The sequence below is a fragment of the Amphiura filiformis genome, chromosome 11, assembly GCF_039555335.1.
Source record: "Amphiura filiformis chromosome 11, Afil_fr2py, whole genome shotgun sequence".
Classification (NCBI taxonomy): domain Eukaryota; kingdom Metazoa; phylum Echinodermata; class Ophiuroidea; order Amphilepidida; family Amphiuridae; genus Amphiura; species Amphiura filiformis.
The window spans coordinates 38441714-38467323 of NC_092638.1; the positions used below are offsets into that span (position 1 = coordinate 38441714).

Consider the following 25610-nt stretch of genomic DNA (forward strand, 5'->3'; position numbering starts at 1 on the left):
ATTTCCAAAACTATCTAGGCCAATGATTTTTGTTGCAAAATTAACCACCGGGTACACATAAGTTGTACTTACATCCACATAAACCTGCAAATACCATCATGGGTTCGCCATAGGGACGAATAAGGGATTTCCCCTTTAAAAGCAAGTTTAATAATGACCTAATAAAGGTGCCGCTACATACGATGAATACATATTGAGAATTGGTTTATTGACAATGAAGGGTGCATATTGACGATGAGATCTTATGAGATGAGATCTGAATGTAAGACGATAGTAAGGAAATAAAGAATCTTACTATTTCCCATAATAAGAATCTTGCTATTTCCAAACGTACGTATCAAACGCCCACGCATCTATTCAAAATCACTCTCATGTGGCGGGATTTTGAATCGCAAAGCTCTCTAGTAATAGCCTAGCACTTACGCCATTTAAGCATAACCCAATTGAATCCACGATGGTATTATCTATATATTTTAACCTGAATATTCAAGTTACATTATATGATTGATTGATACCCATTACAGATTAATGTAATTGTCACATCTGAAAAATTAAAACAAATTGCACATAATATAAATGATTGCACTAATTAACATCATCATCATGATTTTCAACATCACCACAATCAACACCATCATCATCATCATCATCATCATCATCATCACCAACACCATCATCATCAACATCAACAATAACATCAACAAATTTCAATAATACATTGTAGATTCTCAAAGGCAGTTAGTGATAAGGAATAATTACAAGAAACCCAAATGTAAAGACAAAATCAAAATTATACAATAGGTATCTTTGGTTCCAAATTATACAGTACATATTCTTCTCTATTCAATATCATTTCAAATAAGTTGTTTTATAAACATGAATACAATTTATATTTCAATATCTTAATTACAATATTTTCAGAAAACAGGATCTGTATAGAGACAATATTCACACAATATGCGAACAAAAATTGATAACAAGTATTACAATACTGCGATGCTGAATTGTGCAACGTTTTATGCTCTGATGATTGCGAGTTCGAAAATTGAAACTTTTGGCATGGTTTTGGCTGTAATTACAGCAGATTCAACCCATCGTGTAACTTTTTTTCAAACAAATTCAAGCTACCGGGCGATCATGCATATCACGCTAAAGCCTAGGTACAGATGATTCACCGGCAGCCTGGATTTGTTGGAAAAAACATTCCACGATGGGTTGAATATGCTATAACAACATACTGAGCGCAATTGTGCATGGGTATTTAAAACTAACTTGATTAAAACTCTTCGATCACCTATTTAGAATCATGCAATAGAATCTTCCGGATCTCTACGCCCAGTTTATAAATTTGGGAAGACCCAGTTTCTACGTGGAATGATTGACAATATCACTTGGTATTAGTTGCAAGTTCTACTACCTTATTTTGGTTATTTTTTCTTTACCATGGGTCCACATTCAGCGGACATTTAAGTACATCTAGTTTTCAATATGTTCCAGCAATGTATGATATGTTTGGGAGGGGCGAGGCAAAATGTTACCAACAAGCAGTTGCAACACAATAAACGAAACCTTGTATTGACTGGCAAATTGAATTCAAAATAAATTTTGTCACAACGATAAGCCCAGACCAAATGTAATAATGTTGCTCTTTGCACTGCAATTCACCATTTTTCTTTGAAAGAACTCGACACTACGTCATCAACGATGCGCAGACCGTCACTGAGCATGTTGAGCTGGTCGAGTGTGTGCAGAAACGATGAACAGGTGAATACTATGTTCGATGCTAAAATAAACAAAGAAAGCACACCACCCAGTATGTAGTATGTCACGCCAATATACTGGTATATAATTTGCTGCTTGTTCTGACCCATGGGATACAGCATCCCATTTCAAGAAAGCAATTTTGCAAGTGGTTCACTATCTATAAACGTGTGATTTATAAGTAACCAATGAGGTGGGCGCTTACTTCATGTGTTGTTAAGTAGTACAAGCCAAGTCATTGGAAAAAATAAAGCTATACATGCTATAAGCAGCTGAATAAAAAAAAAAAGCAATAAAAACGGTATGGGTATAAGCCGGTTTTTCGCTAGCCATTGGAATATAAATTACGCTTTTAATAAATAGTACGGATAATTCTTGTAAAACAAATAAGTAATTCATGTCATATGTTCGAAATCACAGCATTTGGATAATATACCTGATTTTGTATAATTGATTGCACATTATTTGTTTGTGTGTGTGTGTGTAGATACGAATTTTGATAGTCATGGTGGTGAATATACAGTTATAGACGTGAATGTACATCACAAAAGAGTGTATTGTGTTTAATTGCGCCAATGGTCGCAGTAACCATTTGGGTAAACCAAATTGTTACGGTATTAAACACGTGTATGTGCACTGTGCACTCGACACCGTTGCAAAATTGTGCAACAATGCTTCTTTTTTCCGTCTTTTGTGTAGTAGTGGCCCCATTATCGGTAATGTTGCAATTATCGTTTCTGAAAACGAATCGACGAAGCTAACTCCAAAAGGTGCTCTATACGAGGAAGGGATTTTGTAGCACATACTATTCTGCATCAATTGCCTGCTGCTCCGATGAAGACAGATACAATGAATAAAGGGTTACGGGCCATCACTTGTCTAAGCCGCAGTAGTTTAACATCGATAAATGAATTTGCAAAGTCTGATGTTGCGTGGCTTATATCCCATCAAAATAGCATTAGCAAAATAATGAGAAACATCGAGCTACTGGAATATATGATGAATACGTTTGGCGACATCATATAGGGCAATGTAAATTGACTATGAATAATTGACATATTTTTTTACACACATCGATGTTTAATTACATGATATGTTCTACTTCAAAATATTGACATATTCCAAATTGATAATTCTGATTTCATTTTATAAAAACATCACAGCATTTACACAACAAACATCACTTGGAACTTGTTGAATTATCATTATGAAGGAAAAAAATCACACTCTGCAGACGATCAGTGGGTTATTCCATTTAAATTTTGGAAATATCTTCCACAGAGGGAGTATAAATTTCAAATGGATCATGGAATGAACACATTAGGCAGCTCCATTTGCAATTCATACACCCTATGATAATTCAACCTGAATCTTCCATTGAGGGAGGATGTGCTTCAAATGGAGCTGCTAAAGAGTTTATTTCCTTTGAAATTCACACTCCCCCTTTGGGAGATATTTCCAAAATCTTCCACAGGGGTAGTGTGGACTGTAAATGGAATTTCCCATTGAATCGCGTCGTACACCCACTGCTACAAGCACATCACAAAATGGTCAGCATCTATCAAGGTATAAAATTGTAAAAATACTTCAAGGCGGAATGTGTCATACAGATATCTATATACAGGTATTCATCTAGTGACCACCGATGACGTGCCCGTTCCTCGTCAAAGCTCCATTTTCGGATCATATTGAGCTGGTAAATGTCTTTGATTTTTCAATTTCAACGCCATTGAGACGCCTTTGACATATAAAGTGATAAATTCTTTCATTTCTTCAGTATATGGATCGAAAGTCAATTGCTTCCGTTTATCTGTCGGTCTTTTGAATTTACCAAGCGGATTTCCAACAACACACAATAATCTGTCTTCGTCTACGGGTAGACCTAAAAAATCTAGGATTTTCACTAGATTATCATATAAATCTGTTTGTAAGTCTTCGTAATATATGACCAGTACTTTTTTGCTGTACTGTAGAAAGTTGATAGCCGTGTTTGCCCATGCGCGAGATTTGCCAGTAACAAAGTCGATCCATTCTGGGGAAAAGAAAATCCGGAAAAATGTAAATATGAACATATATCTGCAATTCTATATGAAAATATACGTTATAAATACAACTCACTATGATTTAGAATTATACAAACAGGATAATGACCCCAAAACTCCAATAATAAGTTATATTGATAGGTACACAGTTCTTATAGTGCAAAATGGCCAAAATAGTTTTTGGGCGCCCTCTACGGAGGGTGCGCCTTATTTTCATGTAGTTAGATTGTCTTGTAGGATTAGATTTCAGATCAGGGTTATCGTAGCTAACAGCTTAGGGTAAGAATTGGGTTGGTATCGGTTAGGGCTGAGTGTTACTTGATGGAACAGATTTACATCCATGTTTAATTCTTTTTCTTTAAATGTTGGGTTTCCACATCAGTCAATATTTTTTAGATAAAGTGTTGAACCGTATCGTTAACGAGAAGTAATGAAGTAATGAAGTAAATTTATTAAAAAAAATTACATTCCTATACGATTGTGTTCTTACCAGTGCCTTTCTTGTATTGTGCTTCCGGGGCATAGCCCGTGTGACCACCGAATTTTCTGTTATGTTCAGATATTATTGCTTTGTATGGATCTCGGACAATTATAATAGCGCTATCAAATGCTTTGACATGTTCCTCGTCAAATCTATGCGTTTTAACCACAACTGTAGTTCCTTTTGTCCACGGCTCACGTTCACCTCGGAAACCTGAAATGACGAAATATATATTTTAAACAAAATACCACGTCAACAGTTAATAGGGCATGTACTTTAACTGCAACAGATTCGTTTTACAAAGCGAGGGCATAAATATAGGGGATATATCATACATGTATATGCCCCGTTCCGTAAAATTTGAAAGATTTTTAATCCAATCCGATTTCAGTCCGAGTCGATCCGGGGTATTTCGGATTTTCGGGGTTGCCCCGCAGGGCGTTAATTCAGTGTGCATGTAGAGATGCAATGAATAAGTTTAAAATGATTCAAACGACATTTGTCATAATCACCATGATACTTTACTTTACCATTTATTAAAAAGATAAGGGGTTATCAATAGGAACAGAGATAAGAGGAAGTCATCATAACGATCAAATAGACAGACAAAATGGGTAATTTTAAGTCACATACAAATTAGGGAGTGTCTCCTCCAGTAATTACTCCATGGTAAATGTCTATTGAGCAATTCGTGAACTCAATAGTGTACTCACCTTTCTTATAGAGATCGCCATCGTCGTAGTAGCTCCCTGTATAATAACCTGTTGCCCTTTCAATAAGGTAACGCACCCAAGTGTTGCCTGATCCTGGGAAACTAGCCAAAGCGACCATGGGAAATGTACCGCTAGGCCTTAGTTGGATGTTCTCGGTGCAGCGACGATCTATAATAAGACAAAGTGGATATTAGAAAACAAATTAGGTAAAGGGCACTTCCTGATCCACAGCTTCTTCACCCTCCCTTGTTACTCCAAAAAGTTAAGATGAGTGGATGAGTGCTTGGTCACTGGCCAAAAGACAAGTCTCTACTTGTTAAACTGACAAGCATATCTTTTTACATACAATCAAGTAGTATCATTCCATGACAAATCCGGAACTTATTCCGTGTTTAAGGCTGTCATTAAAGTTCGGGCTTATCAATGTCGCCTGACCATTATAATGACTATGAAGCTCAACAATAGGAGATCACGTTCTCAACAGTACATTGGGCTGCCAATCCATTTCGGGCTCAAACATAGGACCAGTCTATCATTTGGATAAGAACTTTACAGCAATCACTATCCCGTTCAAAAGTAGTTGAAACACCTGTGTAAAAGTAGGACTGTTTGAAACCGTATTAAAATTTCGCTTTTTGGTATGAAGTTTGAACCCTCCTTACTACTACAACTCTCCCCTGCCCCACAATCAATGTTGGGTGTCTCTAGGAATGCATGGCCAAATGAACAACTGACAACATTGACCGGGGAACGGGAATCTTGTTTGATGTACCCGTATCAAAGTGTTCCAAACCATTTTGTCCGTGATTGCAGGTACATAATTTCCCTGCCAGTTATGCATCTCGCACGTCCTCATAGGTTGGATCTGATCGCCAAAATTAAACGCTAATATGTCAGGCTACTAATATACTTTAGAATGCATCCTATACATGTGCACAAACCTATTATGTTATTTTTGCTACTAATATGCTTTTAGAATGCATCGATTATAAATTGCACACCACCAATTTTGCAGAATTATCATTTTTGCTTATTTAAATTGCAACAAGTTATGTTGCTTTTTCAATCGCTGCAGACTATGTAAAACCGATTATGCGGAATAATTGCAGTTAGGGCCTTTAAAACCAATTTGAAACATCGCTATACAGATCATCGTCTCAACGGTCATGCTTTGACCAAAATACTTAAAGGGCATTTCGTGATCCAACCTCATCCCCCACTTTTCAAAAAAAGTTGAGATTTTTATATCACTGGAAACCTCTTACATAATGTTTATGTACGCTGCAGATTAATTCGTTTTGCAAAAACCGATTCAATGTTCGTGCACCAGAACGACAATTAAACTCAGGTTAGGAGCAGTTACGCGCTTCATGCATAATGCAAACGCTATCTGAATCACCGACATTTTGGGAATACTTTTTTGATCTCAATGTCATATGCTTGATCACAAAATCCTTTAACTAAAATGACTACCGCTATAATAATGAATTCATCATTATCCTCTTGCGTATTTCTAAAATATTCGAAATGTTAAAACAGGAAATTCTGATGAAATTTAACACTTTTGAGGACGTACCATTTAATTCACGAGTCTAGACAAGCTAAAGGGCTGAAATATATACGCCTTATACGTGCCATGTTTTTCACTTGATGACGTAATAAATACACCGTAAATCATCATGGAAAGTGGCAGAAACATTGTTGTCCAAGAATGATCATAGCAGCAACGGGAAATCACATACATTCATCGTAAGTGTTTTTTGTGGACGCTTCACTATCAACCTAATGGCTATTATCACGTCAATGAGTTTGCGAAATGCCGTTTCACAATATTTCGACTTTCATGTCAGCTTCATTCATTGTTGGGGGTTTCACAGTAGAATGGTATTGAATAGATAATCTTCTAGAAGGCGAGTGGGGTGGCAGGAGCTATATTTGTTCAGTTTAGCCTTAACTAAAAATCCGCAGCGTACGTCTTATTTCGTCAAGGAAACCCAATCGCGGTTGAATTCCTTGTAATACATATTTTACCGTGCATTCTGAATTTAGCTGAGGACATTTACCATTTTTAAAATTTACGAATATTTATAGTAATGTGTGACTTAATTATTATGTGTGTATTGGATTGTGTGTAATATTCTGACGGGGATGGCAATACATGGATAATTAAGGTGCGCGTAGATTATTAATATCGTCCTTGCATTCTCACAACGGCTCCCGTGATTTTTTTACATTGTTGATCACGAAACACATCAAATAACCGATTCTGTTGTTATTATAAGGGTACAACATCCTTAAATCAAATTACCTAACACGGTGTCTACTGTATTGCCGCGTTATTGTAGTTCATAAACATGCTATGGGATCTTTCCCGGCCAAGACAAACTTTTAGCATTCATGTTTAATATTCTTTAAGAATTTTAAGTTTGATCATGGCGTAAAAATTTATACTTATATGGTTCCTATTAAATTTTTGAGTAAGCTTTATTAATACCCTATACGAGATTCTACGATATGCATTTCTCATACTGACGAATCCCAGATAAATATAAAACCGTCCTTTGTATTATACTGACTGTAGAGGGCGATGTAACCGAATTCTCTATTTGATCATATCCCATAATGCATCTTGATTTTAACCTATAAATATGTAACACATACTCGCTGCACAATTAAGCCTGTTTTGTGGTGTGTCTTGATGTTTACCTTGTTAATTTGTCAAATCGGCATTGCGCCGAGATTGACAAACATTGGGACACTTTTCTGATTTGGGACATTATTATCTGATATTGGGAAGTACCCAATAAAAAGGTGTTAGTTAAATATGTAATCTAAAATATTTTATCAATGAAATCAAACCCAAAAAATGTTGACATTAGATAAATTAATTATTTAAATGCTTTTAATGATAACATTTAAATTAATGACATTTAATTGTTCGCAGTTTCCCCGATTTGTCAGGGTTAAAGTGTTAAACTGCTGCAAAAATGGGAAGTTGCAATGGAAAATTGTTGCATTCGTCGATCACTTCCGTGCTTGTGCGAAACGACGAACATTGTCACTTTTCTCAGATTCCATTATTATCAATTGAAAGAAAAAGTACCCTCTGACAAAAAAAAAAGGTGGAAAAAAAAAAATAGAAAATCAGGAGGGAAATATTTCTAAAATGGGCAAAGGAGCCCTTTTCTACCGAAATTCAGTCCGATCATGAGCCAAAATAGTGTCCAAAAAATAAAAATTTGTAAAGATAAATTTTTTTGGTGAAGTTGGTCGAAAAATTAAAAAAAATGAAAATCGGTCCCAGATATTTTTATCGCCTTTTTAAAAGTTCAATGACAAAGTGTCTATTATTGTATGCTGTAAACAATTATTTTGTCTGTGCCCCGGAATTTGGGCCAAAAACCCGTTTTTGATTTTCACCAAAAAAGCTGGCCAAACGCCCCTGCTCAGAATATCAAGTCATTTCCATTCTAAAAATGTATCTTTTATATTCTGTATGCAAAAATCACGACAGTTACAAAGGCTGAAAGTTTTCATAACACTTTCAGACCAACCTTAAACATTATGTTGATATTAGCTAAAGCCTGTATTTTTTCGTAAGGTTTAAATTAGTGAACACTTTCGCCAATTGAGATAATGCTGATTGACACTATGCATGGATAACAATTAATTCCTACTTGATATCCTCCTTGCAAACCTGGGGAACAAACCTCTTGATTACTTCCCAAATCAGTACCAAGGTTTATGTAACAGCTCCAACTCGGATTAAAGCGGGAATTGAGTTTTCATTTTGGTTGATTTGTATCAAAGATTTCTGACATTTAAATTTGAACATAACTTGGGAACATTTGGATATACAATTTGCTTTTTTTTGGCAATGAATTATAATTGGGGCGTAGCCAGCTTTTGGGTCGGGGGGGGGCAAAATAAAATTTGTGTCACATTAAAAAACTGCAGTTTTATTAACAATACATAGAGACTGTATATCTTGTAAGCATATTGCCATATAAAGACATGCTAGGGCAGGACATAGTCTGGCGAAAAAAGATGGTCATTTTAGCACGCAACAACAGCACATTACACTGACTAAACGAATCGTTTAATTAAATTTGCAGACATACAAACACGACTTTTGTCTTTATAAATGTATCGGAGCCAAAAGTGAGATAATGCTGATTGACACTATGTATGGATCAGTGTATCAAAATGATTGTAAAAGTTTCCAGTGATTATGGACAAGTTCACAACAAAAAACAGACTACATCATCTTTGTTAGGTGACATTTATTGAAAGGTCATCAAACGGATGACATCATTGGCATTTCAGAGGATCCAATGTTGTATATTGAAGCTATTGCCAATTACCCAATCTGATGGGTACCAAGACATTTGGATACACCCTGATAACAATTAACTTCCTACTTGATGTCCTCCTTGCAAACTTGGGGAACAAACCTCTTGATTACTTCCCAAATCAGTACCAAGGTTTATGTAACAGCACCAACTCGGATTCAAGCGGAAAATAATTTTGGTTGGATTTAGTATCAAAGTCCTAAAGCAGGTTTATGACCATTTAAATTTAACAGGCTTTTGGCCCTACTCTCAATTTGTGCAATGAATCGGAATTTTGGTTGCGTGGTTTTATTACTTCTACAAATATTGTGTCCATTAAACTACTGAGCCCTTTTATTAACAATCCATGTGCCTCTTATCCTTGTAATGCATATTGCCATACATTAGACATGCTAGGGCAGGACATAGTCTGGCTTCAAAGAGATTCATGGTTAGCACGCAACAACAGTCACATCACACTGACTTACGAATCGTGTTAATTAAGTTTGCAGACATACAAACACGCTTGATTACTTTGGGAAAATGTATACAACCCAAAAGTGTTGCAAGCTTTGCACGTATGCCAGTGGGGTAATTGACATTGAAAAGAAAAATGAGGCGTTCACATCACAAAACAGACTACATCATCTTTGTTATTGAGGACATTTCATAGGAAACAACAACGGGTAACATCAACAGATTAAATCGCTTCCAAATAGAAGACAGTTGGTTTTGTGGTAGTCAAGTTAGCACAATCGACTGAAGCAGTCAAGTTAGCTCAATCGATAAGGCGTTCGACTATGGTGCGAGAGGCTGCAGGTTCGAATCTTGGCATTACTTAGTATGCTCTCGTGTAAGTTTGAGTTAGCTTGAAATTCCCCTGGACAAGGCACTTACTGCTAGTTGTCTCGTTGTAACCCGTACAAAACTCGGAGAGCTGATCCTGGTTGCAAAGGTCAATTGTGGAAAGTCTAGGGTGTACGCGAGCTTCTTAGATGCAAGTCACTGTGTTGTTGCTTAATGGTTTGTGGATATGTGATATGGGGCTGTTGTGGTCAGTGATAACCTATAAAGTGTGCTGAGGCTTGTGTAGGAGGTGTAGCGATCCCTTTATAGCAATAATACAGGACGAGTCTGGCCCAATCGCCAATGAAAGAGAGATTGCCACTCCGATCACTGTTTATAGGATTGTCTCCTTTATTTTACTATAATTATAATGCCCACACACCTGTGTGTGCACCTGATACACTAAAAAATATCCTTTTTGTTGATACACCCTGTAAACAGCTGCCACAGATCTGCAGCATTTGGAACCGTTTCTTTTCCAAATTAATCGAAGAATATTTTCATAAATTCAGTGCAGCATTGCAAAAAAATCCCTTCGATCGGGATTATTAATGAAACTCAAGCCAGGCCAATTTATATTGAACTTGGGGCAGGAATATTGATTATATGCTCAGGTTTATTCTGCTAATAATACGCCGGTGGCTAGATAAAGTTCAATGTATGAACACGTCGTCAATTTCATAATTCCATCAGTGGGCTTTTTAAAGAACCACTGTCTCTAACATATGCATTTAATTTATTCAATTGAATACTTTATCCGATACATCTCATATATAGTCACACAAAATGTAAACAATACAATTTTTTGATAATTTTGTAATGTGTTTTTGCGCGCGCATTTTGTCGTCTGCTCATCACTTGCGCACAGATAGGGAATATATAAATCTCGTCTGCTTACTTAGATGTTTGCTGTTTGCAGATGGTATTGAGTCAATATTGTGATGAGATCCTATAGATCTAATCAATTATTTACCTATTGTAGAATTGAAGCTAATTTCATGTGTTATTATCTTACTGTGACAATACTTTGGGGCAATCAGTCAATGCCTTGGTTGCTTACAATAACATCACTGGATTGTACTGATTAGGTCACTACGTAGTTGCTGATTCGAATCATAACGAAAATAAAAACGTGAATCTAAAACTAATAATATTGTGGGTAGCCTATACGATATGATTTTAGAGTTCATTTACGACAAAAGCAATTCCTGAAAGTATCAAAGAAATATGATTTCAATGATTTCAAATAGTATTAAGGTTTTACAAATATTATACAGCTCACAACAATAAAGAACAAACTATTAAACAGACTAATTGCTTTGTGGTTTTCAAAGCTAGTTAAGCAATATTTGAACCTATGAAATAATATTGTTTCGTTAATATTTCCCTGACCATTTAGAGGAGCAAATTCAAACCACTTTCCGCTAGGTACACCAAATCAGCGTTACTCCACAGTAAGTTAATATTCTAGCAAGTAAAGGGCTTGTTCATTACGTCACCGTCACACAATGTTTATGTACAAAGCGTTCATTTTTCCGACCCCTCTGAAAATGATGGCAATGTTGAACGATCCTTTACTTACTAGGGGATTATGCTGATTTGTTGCACCTAGCTGTGAGTGTTGATTATATTATATGTTGGTGTATTTTTGAGTTTGTTCTTGAATATCACCTTTGTTTCATCTTGTAGGAGAGGGTTAAAAAGCACTAACCTTCTACGGATGTTTGATAGACAGAAAGATATCCCTCTCCGCCGCAATAATATTCGGCAGCACCACCACAAGGCACGTTACATTTCTCCGTCGGGGCCGTATCACGAAGTGTAAAAGTGTGCTGTAGATATCCACAATGACATTCACGACCACGCCCAAGAGCAGCCATGGGAAAATCCTACGTGAACAAGCAAAATGATGCCACATTAAATCGAGTGTTGCCACGTACAATCGCGTAAAGTCTCAAAATTGGGCTTACTTTGATACTTTTCATAGAGATAATATTATGGCATAAATAGGAATAAGACTTGAAAGCGACCAAAACATCATCATCATAGTTTAATACACTGCACTTTCATGACATTTATGGCGGAATTTTACATTGCAAACAAATATAATTGTTGATAGAAATAGTAACATTTGAAGAATGGGAAAAACTGTTGTTTTAGCATATTGTCACAAACAACATGATTTTCGTGTCAATGGCTGTTGGAGGAAGTGCAGAATGAGTTCTTCAACTGTGATGATACAAATACATGCCTTTTTATTTTCATTTTTGTCTCCGAATACATGTTGCAATATACCCATTACGAGAAACACAAAATACATACAAATAAGGTGTGTTATTGAAGTGGAAAATATAGGACTCTTATTATTATCCTAAATCTGATTTAACTAATCATACGAATTTCAATTATTGCTACAACACGTATGAAGCACCAATATTGCGAAAAAACATGATTATTTTATGATGCTACTGTGCTGAATGTTAGTATCGCTGCAGGCACCATGACAACAATTTTATACTCGAGTATTCAAGTTAATTTAAATGTAATGAAACACTGGGTAGAGAAAATGTTATCATAGCACACCACAACCCCATCAAATCGCTTCGTAATACAATAAAAATACACCGTCATCACGATATTGGTATGGTAAACTCATCATAATATTTGGGGGTGTATATCCAGAAGATCCAGATTGAATTTTTTAATGTGGACTTAGTAGAATTAAGAGTTTGTGGCTTTCGGATATGTTTCAGGAAATATGCGCCGAACATAATACCCATTTTATCTACACTGGTATTATGGGTAGCATGAAGTGTAGCAAGAAATGCTGTAATATTTATTATGTTATGTGACGAGCATTTTTCAGATAGTCTAAAAAGACAGCTTATGTGAGCTTATTTGTCGTATACACAGGAAGAGGTAGACGGTTATATATTAAACCTAAAGCTAAAAAGGGCTTTTACGTGCCCTCCACCCTTCCAATCCCATTCTCTCTTCCCTCTATCTCACTTTCTGTTCTTAGTTTATTGACTCTGACATATTTACATCTGACATAAATCCATAAATAAATTCATCAGGATTGTCCATAATACATTATTTACAAAAGTTCAACACATTCAACCGAGACGAGGGAAACCACTTCCTACCCCACATTTACGACCAATTACTATACTCTAAAACGCCACCAACGTCGAGTTCCAACAGGAAACAAACGAGGAGTGGAGAAATGATCAGTCAATTTGAGAAAGTACTACGATGTAGTACGAAACGTCATTGAGGTATGTTTTAACATCTTATACCGAAATACTTTTGGATTTGTACACCAGAACTTTTGTAAACAATCTGACATAAATACTGCAAATATCATCTTTCTAGGATAATGTGGTCAGCTCTGACTCAAAAAGTGTGTTCTAGTGTCACAAAAAAGAGCATTCGGGTCAGTTCATCCTGTGTCAAGGAACATCTGATCAGGAGTTAGAATGATGTATCTATACCACTATGTGCCTAGATTGTCTCATTCCCAATGTCATAGTCAAATGACCTTCATAGCTACAAAGTTGACCCCAAGTTACGGAGGATGAGTACAACACTTTCAAAGGTTAATTAATGAGTGTTCCAATGCAATGAGGTTAAAGAACTTTGCCTGTGAAAAGATTGAAATGCTTTTTATTATGGTGTATTTCAAATGCATCATGCTGATAACCTATTATAGAGTGTCGGTTGTTTGTTTGTCATGATGATACAGGACGGTACTATATCAAACGGGATTTTATTAAATGCGCGATGGCGAAATAAATATCAAGTTCCCAATGCCATGATACTGCATCATTTTCCTTGCAGCTATCACAGTTTCTTCTTAACATCAGTTTTATACTATGAAAAGTAGTTTTATACTATGAAAAGTAGTTCTTTTGAATAAAGAAAGCAATTCTTTGCTTATTTTACAACAATTCAATCAACATACACACCGCTAGTATACAAGCTACATCATTACATTCTAAGGAATGTAAGTTATAATTTAACTCATTGTATAATTGTCGGGACAAAAAAAGTTAAATGTAAAGCAGATTATGGTAAAACAATTCTAATGACAATCTTTAACATTGGCTAAGTGTGATACGACCTCAAACCAGTGATCACTCACTCACTCACTCACTCACTCGGTCGACTTCTATCGGACTCCTACGATGGCTCTCCAGATGTGTCTGTCCTATATGCAGCTACGGATTTCGTTTGGTTCCTCTCCAGTGTCCTCACACAGAAGATCTACATAGGTCTTGCTCGGTCGCCCACACTTCTTTTGCCGTGACTGGGTCTCCACAACACTAGTTCTGACACCACCTGCCCTGTACTTCTTAAACAGTGACCAGCAAATTGTAGTTGATCTTAGTTGTCACTGTCCATGTTTCTGAACCATAGAGCAGGATGCTTTCTACTGTTGCTTGGAATAGCTTGACTTTAATCTGCCTTGGAAGATGGGATTTCCAGATTTTAGTGAGCTTATTACATGCCCTCCATGCCAGTGCTTTCCTTGTTTTGATGTTCTGCTCGCTGCTTCTGATCCAGGCTCCAAGATATTTGAAGTATTTTACAACTTCCAAACTGGTTCCATCTGCAGTTCTTACATCCACTTCAGTCTGTTGATTGAATACCAAGCATTTAGTCTTTTTGGTATTCATATGCAGACCTAAAGCAGCTTTCTCTATGATTTCCAGTAGCTCCTGAGCTTGACTGGCAGTATCAGATATTAATGCTATATCGTCAGCAAAGTCCAAGTCAGTAACACATAGCGGTCCATCCCTTCTACTGCATCTGGGATTTGTTGTAAAGCCTAGATTCTCTTCTTTACCATCTATAGCAGATATCATGCAATAGTCTAACACAATTATAAAAAGATAAGGAGCAAGAGTGTCCCCTTGTAGAACTCCTGCAAGGATGTTGAATTCCTCTGTTTTTCCATCAGGAGTCACAACTTTAGCTCTTGTGTTCTGGTAGGTGTCTTCTATGGCTTTCACAATTATGGTGGGTAGTCCATATGCCTTGAGTATTTTGACCATTTTCCCTCTATGTATTGTATCGAATGCTTTCTTAAAATCAATAAATGATAGTTTTTGTATTGCATGAACAAACAGGGGATAACTAATAGTATTTACCTTCTGTGTGCACGCACCAACACATTTTGATACGGTCATGGTGTTTTCAACAAGAGTGTAACCGTTGCTAAAAATCTGCGCACTTCCTTCTGGTCTAATTGCGCATGCTCGGAAGCCATCTGCTATTCCGCCTGGTGATTGGCTACTACTGGTGTCTCCTTCTTTGAGTTGATCTGCATAAAAGAAGCATAAAAGGCAAAATGTTTCATTCCTTAAGATAAGTACAGGTTAGGAAAAATGTCCTCTTGCTGGCTGCAGATAATTTTGTAACCGTTAAAACACATAACACACAAATCAATGAGATTTCATATTTCTAGTCCAATAAATCAGCACTCACTGTGGACGTTTCAAAGTCTAGCAGACTTCTTTCTCAACACTATTGCGGGCACTATTGTTGCTGTGACGATCTTTTGTTTTGATGATATGGTTGCTCAGCGTCATAACAACAATAGTGTTGAGAAAGAAGTCTGCTAGACTTTGAAACGTCCACAGTGAGTGGTGATTTATTGGAAAATTTAAAATGTTCAGCAACATGAAATTCTATTAGTGCGTATATCATTAACTGGATTAATTTTTCCAATAACCTTCACGAGTAAATGCTCAATTGGCGGTTACATCACATTCTCGTGCAGACATTCCTCCCTCCTTTTACTTCATCGTATAGTAAATATAAACAATTACATTCTAAATCAAACAATTTTGGTAAGCAATGCATTACCCCCATTTAAAGTTCCCACCACGTTGACTTCAAAACACAGCTTATAAATTCCATGAGCAACTATTCTACACAATAGCCTAGCAGTACAACATTATTTCCTCCGCGCACCTGTCTGGTTGATCTTTTAGTCTGCTCATTCGTGTCTAACACCGTAATGTAAGTCGAAATTTGTCGAGTCAAATCCCTTGCTGATCATTTAAGAGTCCTAGTATTGAAGATATGATGGCTTGGAGATTCTACATGCATGTATTATGTCGACCATAGCTAAAGGCATGGCCAGTTTGTAGATTGCATAGTAATACCCAGCAAGATTGTCATTTTTATTCTTTAAGGTGGTACTACACCCCTTGATAAATGTGTGACTATTTTTGCATTTTTCTCCATAAATACTAACACACTGGTAACAAAAGTTATGGGGGCAAGAAATCCAGTTACTACACTGGAATTTCATTGACTCAAGATAAGCGGTGCGTTATTTATGATAAGAAAAGAGGTACCGTTAGAATGTACCTCATTTCTTAACATATATAATGAACCACTTGTCTTGAATCACTGAAATTTCAATGAAGTAATTGGATTCCTTGCCCCTATAATGATACGTAACTTTTGTTTCCAGTGTGTAGTTATTTTTTGAGAAAAATGCAAAATTAGTCACAAAATTTATCAGGGGGTTTAGTACCACCTTAAGCTTGTATTTCTGCTGAATTTGTAATTTCAAGGGCATAACTCTGACGAGGAATTGAAGGTAAACCAGAATAAATCAAAGCACAAGAGAAACGGTTCTGGTAATCGATTCAATCAACTGTATGTCGTCATATTTGAAGTAGCATTGATCATCATTATATCCAAAAAGCTACATTCTGAATTTGACCGATATTTTACAACCCAACAAAAGTTTCACCATGATGAAGGAATCTAAATTTCCTCCTGAAAAGTATTCTACATCAGAATCCTACAAACACAAAAATGTCCTCCCATACATGTTTTGTTGTTATTACGATCTATTCACTCGTGTCTAACACCGTAATGTAAGTCGTAATTTGTCGAGTCAAATCCCTTGCTGATCATTTAAGAGTCCTAGTATTGAAGATATATGATGACTAGGAGATTTTCATCTGTGTGTACAATCTAGCTATTCGACCGTAGCTGCAGACAGGATGAGGCAGCTTAAAGGTTGTACATTGAAAAATAATACCAACGAATGTTCTGGTAATCAATTTAATCCACGGTAAGTCGCCATATTTGCAACTAGAATTGTCCATCATTTATATACATTATGAACGCCTGATAAGTCACCGTTGCAAGTACAGGGTGTTCCTAGTACCGTGCGTATGTTTTCGAAAGTTGAGGTGGGGGTGGGGGCGCACGGGTCTCGATTCCCCCGACTGTTCTAACATTTGTGCCAATTTACATATTTTGAAAACTAATAACTGAAACTGAACTTCTTAACATTAATTTATGCGCCATCTACTAGGATAGCCTATTTCAAAGCTGACAAATACATTATAGACCAAAATATATTTACAGCAAAGTAACAAAAACATGATTCACCAAAGGTAATTTATTCTAAGCACATTTGAAGAGGTCATTTTTAGATTTTTCTTGAATACATGCAAAGAATACAACGACGAATGATTGAGATAACAATTATCTCATTTGCACTACAAATGAATGCACATCTTTGCTATGAACTTCAGATTGAACAAATTAGTTCTTTAACTTAACGTCAACGGTGTATTGGTACTGGTATGTCTTTCAAAGGTTGTGGAATATTTGAACATTAGCTATCACAATCTATCAGCTATCTATCATGTTTAAAAGGCCTGCAGTATTTTGTATACTGACTTCGCAGCCCTTTGTAAATTAAACAATAAATTTAGCAACTCAAGAAAGTTTTACTTCTGATTTAACACTTTGCTATTATGCTTGCTCGTATCCCACGCGGTATTTACCCAAGTTCCCTCCTCTAATGTGTCACATTATCTTGTGAAAAATGCAAACCTACAGGACTTGTTGCAGTCATTCTCCATTTGAAGTACACGATTGTAAATAGCGTAACTGTCACCACAGGGGGACTTAAGCGCGCTAAGTACCGTCGTCCCGGTTCCCGCGAGAATCGTTCGGTAGTCTTCTCTCAGGCAACAGCCACTCTGGCCACGTTGCGACGCAGACAATTGCTATGAGATATCACAGTTTATTAGCTATAGTAAGATCCCCACGTGTATCCGTGTTTGAAGTATTTGTCGAGATGTAGAATGCAAGTTCTTGAGTTAACATTTTAGGCAACTGAAAATTGAGCCAGTTTAAACGGATCTACTTGTCCATTAAGAAAAACACCTTTTTACTTTGACATAAAATTGTTATGAAAAGTAAAGTAATACACGATTGCCCTCCGATCAACATCAATTTTATGAGTAAAAATGTTTCAAAATGTTGTACTATTTAATCCCTGTAAGAAATAATTGTAACTACAGCCACACAAGATCTCACTCTCGTAAGCTTGCAAAATATTAGCATTGTCTACGATGCATGAGCATTATCTTATAATGATAGAAATGTGTATGAGGAGTCATACCGATTGTTTCTAAATCTAATCTGTAACACATACATTCATTACTGCAAACGTCTTGTTGCAAATTATTGTTGATTTTTCGGTATTTTGGTTCATGAGAACTACCTGCCGATTGGTCAAAAAGAAGTTTTCATTATCAATTGGACCAATCAGTAAAATTGTTAGAAAAATCTCATCACGCAAAAAAAAATGTGGTGAATTATTTGCAAAGCTCCATTCTGATTACAATGAAGATATCATGTAATTGACCAATCAGAGAACATGTTAGATCGGCAGGTAGTGCTCAGTGAGTTAATGGGCTAAATTCGGCAGGGTTGTTCACCTTGCTTTGAACATGAATCGTGTAATACGCATGACACTGTATGTAATCTGTTCCCGAATATCACAAACATAGCATCCAAAAACCTAGAATAAAACACTACAAATAAAGTATCAGACTGGGTAATCAGAACAACTTAGGGGTGAAATAAGATTTTCACTGATGTCGTACTAAGGCTCGCTGCTAATCACAATGGCTGGAAGAAACGTACTATCGGGTAATAGATACATGAGCGTATTCCTTTTCGTGTTGTCCCATATAAACTAAATCATCAGGCTCAGTTTATACAAGTATTTTCGCTTTAGAGACGAGCGAGTGTGACCAATCAACAGGATTGTTAGTCCAACATCAACACGATACGACGTAGCTCATTGGTTATATCACAATCGCGTATCGTGTATCATAGCAACTTAAGTGATATTGTGGGAGCAGGTGGTTTGTTGACAGATCATAATATGCTTCGTCACAGAAGATAACTCATCAGTCGGCAATATCAAATCCTTGTATTTTTGTGATTCTTTTATTAGTTTCTTAATCAGCATGTCAGGATCTGTATACTTGGTTCATAAATGCAATAAGATTCACCCCATATTATAGGTAGTATATAACCTGGTAATAAACATGAGATGCATACTGTTCTCTGGAGTATAACGTCTTGTTTTGCATACAGTTCAGGAGAGTGCAAATATGGATTAGGAGTATAAATGTGACCCATCACATCGAAACAGACCACTTCGCGGCTAGCTTCATTGGCAGATAACAATGAAAGAAGATGGAAAAATATAAGGAAAATAAAAAGAATTCTGAGCTTGTTTTGCCTCATAAAACATTTTTACTGTATCTGATTTCAACAAGTAAGGTGTCATTTTCAAGCTAAAAAGCAGCAGTTTATAATAGTGTTTAAATCTCCATTTTCATTTCTGCCGCGAGGTGGTCTGTTTCGATGTGATGGGTCACAAATAATACCCACCTAGGACAATGATTGCACTGCACTGTAAAAATCTTACAATCGTACTATCATAATTATCGCCCAATGAAGTCATTCAGGCTGAACCAGGATATCTACCAAAGGTATGTTCTGATAATGTACACATATCCAATAAATGCACCATATCCTTGACTGTGAAAGATACATTTCATAAGGTAACAGCCAATATTCTAAAACTTTATCCAAATCCAAGAGAAGAGCCCGCTGTTATTTATGTGTATCCATTTTTTTTTAGCTGTTGCCTTTTTGATAGAAATTTCTTGATGCCTACAGTGTGTCATTAGATCACATGTTGCTCTATAGAGGTCAAAGGTCACATTAGGCGTTGTTCTGGGATTCATATTCTAGAAGACATATTGGATCGAAAAGTTGACTCTTTTAATGTACACCTCTATTTCTTGAGCAAGTACGATGCCTATTATCTTAATATTAATCGAGGTCACATTTTAATACTTTATTGTTTATTGAATGAAATATACAGGGTGTCCCAGAATGATTTATACCGAAAAAGATGGAATTTTATTAGGTATGAAGAGCATTTCTATTGGTCATATTGTTTTACATTTTAATTTCAACATATATTTAGCTTTCTCAGATTTTTTAGATTTTAAAAATTGGACGTTTCTAGGAGAAGTTAGAGAGGATTGCGTAAAAATGGTAAATTACAAGTTTTGACAAAGCAACCTATTTTGAAAATCTGTAAAATTACTAACCGTTCAGCACAAAGTAATGTTATGCAGTATATTGCTGTGTCCTGTTCTTGCTTCTACTAAATAGTCGATATCTATCGATTATTTATGACGTTACGAAGCAATCATTGTATGGAATAAAGGATTTGCAACGCTTGAGTGACCTTAAACTATTCTTACTTTGGCGGCAGTTTTGAAGACAATTATTGAGGTGTGCGAGTTTCATCATTTGAAATGCCGGCAGAGATGGATTTTTCATAAAAGTATAGAGAAGGTTCGTCCTTAGTGTCACAGCATGCATTTATATATGGGCAAACCCACAGCTACGTAACAAAGAAGATTAAAATTTACTGCGGAGGATCCTTGAGGAAGTTATATCCTCTGTAATAATGACATTTTTTGGGTAAAAATTGTGGTAAAAATCACATAAAAAGTATTTTTTTCAACCTAAATATCTGATGTCATATTGAGATGTTTCACTTAATCCCATATCAAGAATTATTTAGCATGGTAGCTCTACATCTGTGCCAAATTTGGTGTATTTCCTATCAAAGAATGTAGGATTTCTCCAATATATTGCACAGTGCGGCTGGACGATGGTGACAAAGGATCCATGTGTTATGATGCCATTACACACATACTACCCAGGGAGCAGAGATGGTCCACCTGCATTGGGAAGATATAAAAACCTCATGGGTGTCAAACAGTTTAGTAGGGTCAAATAAACACCCCTAGGGTGGACACGTAAAAAAATCTTCTGCACGGGGCCTACAACAGGGGGGTCACGTGTGTGGGGGGTCCGTTTTAGTAATTGTTGCTCAAAGTATATTGTGTTTGGTGTCAAATGAAAGGAAATTTAATTTCAAACACTGAAGGTGGTGTTGGTTTTGTCAATTTATCATCCTGCAAAAGAGTTACACTTAATTTAAGGTGTACATATAGGCCTATACTATATATTGACGAATGATTGAAACGTTAATGAGGCTATATTGTGTACCGTATATTATTACTGTCCCTATCTAGAATACTAGAAAATGCAAAGGTGCCTTAAGACTTCTAGCTATTTCAGTGGAATGTTTCTGCAATGGTACCTCTAATACCCCATTGGATGTCTTCTTCAGATCCACTTTCTTTTTCATCACTTGACTCCATTTCACCTGCCAGTTCCCTTTCCGAGTCTTCTTGCAGCTTTGCTCGACTACAGGTATCAGGATGTCCTCTGCAGATACAGCCGATATTGCAGCGTCTAGATGCTTTTGAACACTTGCAGTTTCTTTGGTACCCTTTCCTGCAGGAGCAGTTGGTTCCTTTTGATACATTTGGTGGCCATGGTGGATTTCTCATTACTTGTGGAACTACGATAAAAAGTCCATCCGTGGGATCCTGGGATTTTTGGGATCTGGGAGGAAAACGATGTTTACTGTATTTGTCTATGATGCATGCATATGCTGCATCTTCCAGGTGAAGGCGAAATGCATCCTTGGTTGGCGGTAATCTCTTTAAGTTAGTAGTATCAATCTTCAGAAATTCGTGAGCCCTGAGCTCTGTAAGACTATTACACTGGGCGATGCCATTGCTAGAATAAGACTGAAATGAACTACTGCCTGATCTATGTCGTCATATGTCAGGTTGTGGTCAGCCTCTGCAAAACTAGCAAGATGATCCAGTGGAACAGTCTTGCTATTCTCTAACCATGTAGGTTTTCCGATGAAGAAAGGGTAGCTGGTAATGTCTCGTCCACTGATAAAGTCCAAGGATGTTTTAGGAGTACCAGGAAAGGGGTCAGTTGTACCAAAGACAGGGTAAAGTGTAACAAGGGTCACGGGACAATAGTTTATGGGTCCAGGTGAAGGGTTAAGGGATCCAGGTATGGGATTATGGGATCAGCAATGGGGTTTGGGGTACCAATGTTAGGGGTTCAGTGCACGGAGTTAGGGGTTCCAGGAATGGGGATAGTCCCATAGTTGATGTTAGGGGGGTTAGGGGACCCAGGGATAAGGTTAGGGGCACTAAGGATGGAGTTAGACGTCCCATGGTTGGGTAATGGGTACCGGGACAGAGTTAGGTGGACTGAGGATGGAGTTGGGAATACGAAAGGCATGTTTAGGGGTACCGGAGATGGGGCTTAGGGGACACTAGTGCAAAAGGTACAACAGGGACATGGTTAGGGGACCCGGCAGTTATGGGTTCCAGGAATAAGGTTAGAGGTCGCAATCATGTTAAAGGTCCCGTGGATAGGGTAAGGGTCCTGGGAACGTATTGCTCCCATGGTCGGGGAAATGGGTACCGGGCATTTGGTAAGGGAAACCGGATTTGGGGTTACAGGTACCGAAGATGGGCTTAGGGTCCCAGGGACGTGCCATGGGTCTTAGTTGTTCAGGAATGGAGGTTAAAGGTCCCAGAAATATATAGGGTGTACAGGGGATGGAGTTAGGGGTCCCAGGGTTGGTGTAATGGGTACCAGAATGGGGAAGGGGTATTATTAGGTAGGGGAAACGGATATGTGCTTACATGTACTGAAGATGGGGTTATGATACCAGGGACGGTTACCCAGCTACCAAAGATGGGCTTTGGGTCCCAGGGACATGTCATGGGTCTCGTGGAAGTAGTTAGGGATTTCAGGAATGGAGTTAAAGGTCCCACAGGTGCCAGATATATAGTGTAAAGGTTTAGAGGGGTACTAGGAATGGTGTAAGGGGTACCGACATTGGATAAGAGGAACCGGGTATGGGGTTACAGGTAATGAAGATGGGGTTAGGGTCCCAGGAATGGGTTGGGTATCAGGGACGGAATTAGGGATTCCTGAAATGGAGTTAAATTTCCAATAGTTGGTTTTAGAGGTCCCAGGGAATAGGTACGGAGTTGGGGATGGAGTTACGGGACCCAGGATTGGGTACCAGGAACAGGGTAAGGGGTAGTGGGCATTGGGTAGGGGGGAACGGATATGGGTTTACTTGAAGATGACCGCAGGGACGGTCATGGGTTTGGGAATAGACTTATTGAGGTTCAAGGAATGCAGTTACATCTTTCTGTTAGAGGTATGAATGATTAGGAGTCAGGGAGTCCCAGGGGGGCATTAGGGGTACCGTACTGAGGACTGAGTAAGGGCTCAAACTCAGGGTCCATGCGCTTACTTTGGTCATAGAGAGAGAGAGAGGTGAGCAATTTACTGAGAGACGCAGATATGGTGCTGCATTGCTACATTAGGCTCTATAATGGCTATAGCTGGGAGGACTGGTTTTGATAAGTATATCTCTGTTACTAGGCAGAGGGTATTCAGGATAGAAAGGTGGTAAAAATCTACAGTAAACAGGAGCCTAAATCGTGAAGATTAAGAGGATCAAGCTAAATATCTATGTCAGAAACATGGAAAGAATTGAAACAGCACATCAGAGTAGTGTATTGACTGCAAAATTTAACGAAATATGATACCACACATGCCATATATGCGCAGATACCCCCCATTATCCAGCCCCACCCCCCCACACACATACCAACATGGTGGCCCAGTCCATTCAAATGTATGGCATAATTTTAATAATCTTTGTGCAAAATAAAGGTGATTTTGTCACATTTAGTGTATTACATTAAGTATTAGGCCTACGCTGCAAAAATGGGTTTTCGGGGGGCAAACTTTGACCCCCCATAACACCCCCTGTGCAGCTGATTTCAAAACGTGTCCACCCTAGGGATGTGGCCTATAGTCCATAGAATCCATCTATATAGGACACGTTTTTATATCTTGCCAAGTCAGTTTGCATCAAAATATGGGGGTTTGCTCCCTGGGTATACAGTTTTTGTCCATTTTCAGTAATAGCAATGTCACGCCAAAACGAATCAAGCTATTTCCATGAAAGTCACAGGATAAGTAGGAGACATGTGTGGCATTGTATTGCACTTATTAAAATTAGATACACTGTTGACTATATATTTTTGATATTTTGTTCAAACACGGTATAAATCATTCTGGGACACCCTGTATAAAGCAAACACCTTATCGGACCCAAAAGGGAAGTTAAGAGGATATGAAGTAGGACCGGGCTAATCATCAGGTTGTGCTGTTCCAAAACTTGGTAATAACTATTGCTCATTGTTGATTTACAAAAGAAACATTACCTTAATTTACTATTCTTATTCTCAAAATGCTCTTGTATAATGTTCTTGCAAAAAGAAAGTTTTTATATTTATCCGTAACATAATTTGAAAGCTACATTATAGGGAAAAGGAAGCGCTAGTCAAGTTGATAATTTTCATCGCCGTCAACCTATCACACAGTGACCTCCACACGTTTCCTTATAAGCGATCCCTGGCGAGATAAATGAGTCTTCGTTATTATCTACAAATCATAATTCATAGTTCGAGTTGCTTGATTTAAGCGAACGGTCGCGGACTGGATGAGATCGAGGTTTACATCTTGTGTAGGAAAGTATGATTAAGTTCATTGGCCAACCGCTTTTCGCTGATGATCGAAGTATGAACTATAGAACTGAATAGATCTTATTTTCTTACACAATATAAGAGCAACGGAGAAACTACGAATGAATTTCAGGAAAACGTCGCGCAGATATAACACACCAGATTTGAATCTTTCATTACATTTCTTCGCTGGTGAAAATACCAGTAAGCAAGTTTCTCTCAGCAATTTCAATAACAATCAGGAGACGATAACGTTATTTTGAAAGCCATATCTAATTAAAATTATAGTAAAAAGATCGATTTTTCGACACTCAATCACGTAAATTAATACTTTTCTTAAAAAATCGAAGAGTTCGTGTGATATGAGTTAGGCGGTTTGGTGGTTTTATGTCTTGGTGCATTACAATAAATAATTTTGTTTGAACATTGACTGCAATACTTCCTTTTTATAACAATTTGTGTTTAGTTTTTGTTTTCAAAAATAAAGTAGGTTCGAGAGCCACAAACACAATGTAGTAGAAGCATATACCTACGTATGATAGAAAAATATAATGCTCAAAAATGGTAATAGAATGTTTAAC

General features: G+C 37.3%; 1 protein-coding gene across 1 annotated transcript in view; it reads right to left on the reverse strand.

Moving 5' to 3' along the window:
• Positions 1-601: 601 nt before the first annotated feature.
• LOC140163668 (sialate:O-sulfotransferase 2-like) overlaps positions 602-25610 on the reverse strand; it is a 148288-nt gene continuing 123279 nt past the window's right edge. Inside the window, exons 6-10 of the mRNA XM_072186983.1 lie at positions 15328-15500; positions 11886-12063; positions 4998-5165; positions 4294-4497; positions 602-3793 (exon numbers count right to left, since the gene is read on the reverse strand). Coding sequence (XP_072043084.1) covers positions 3426-3793; positions 4294-4497; positions 4998-5165; positions 11886-12063; positions 15328-15500 — 1091 coding nt within the window. The 3' untranslated portion in view covers positions 602-3425. The remainder of the gene's footprint in view (positions 3794-4293; positions 4498-4997; positions 5166-11885; positions 12064-15327; positions 15501-25610) is intronic.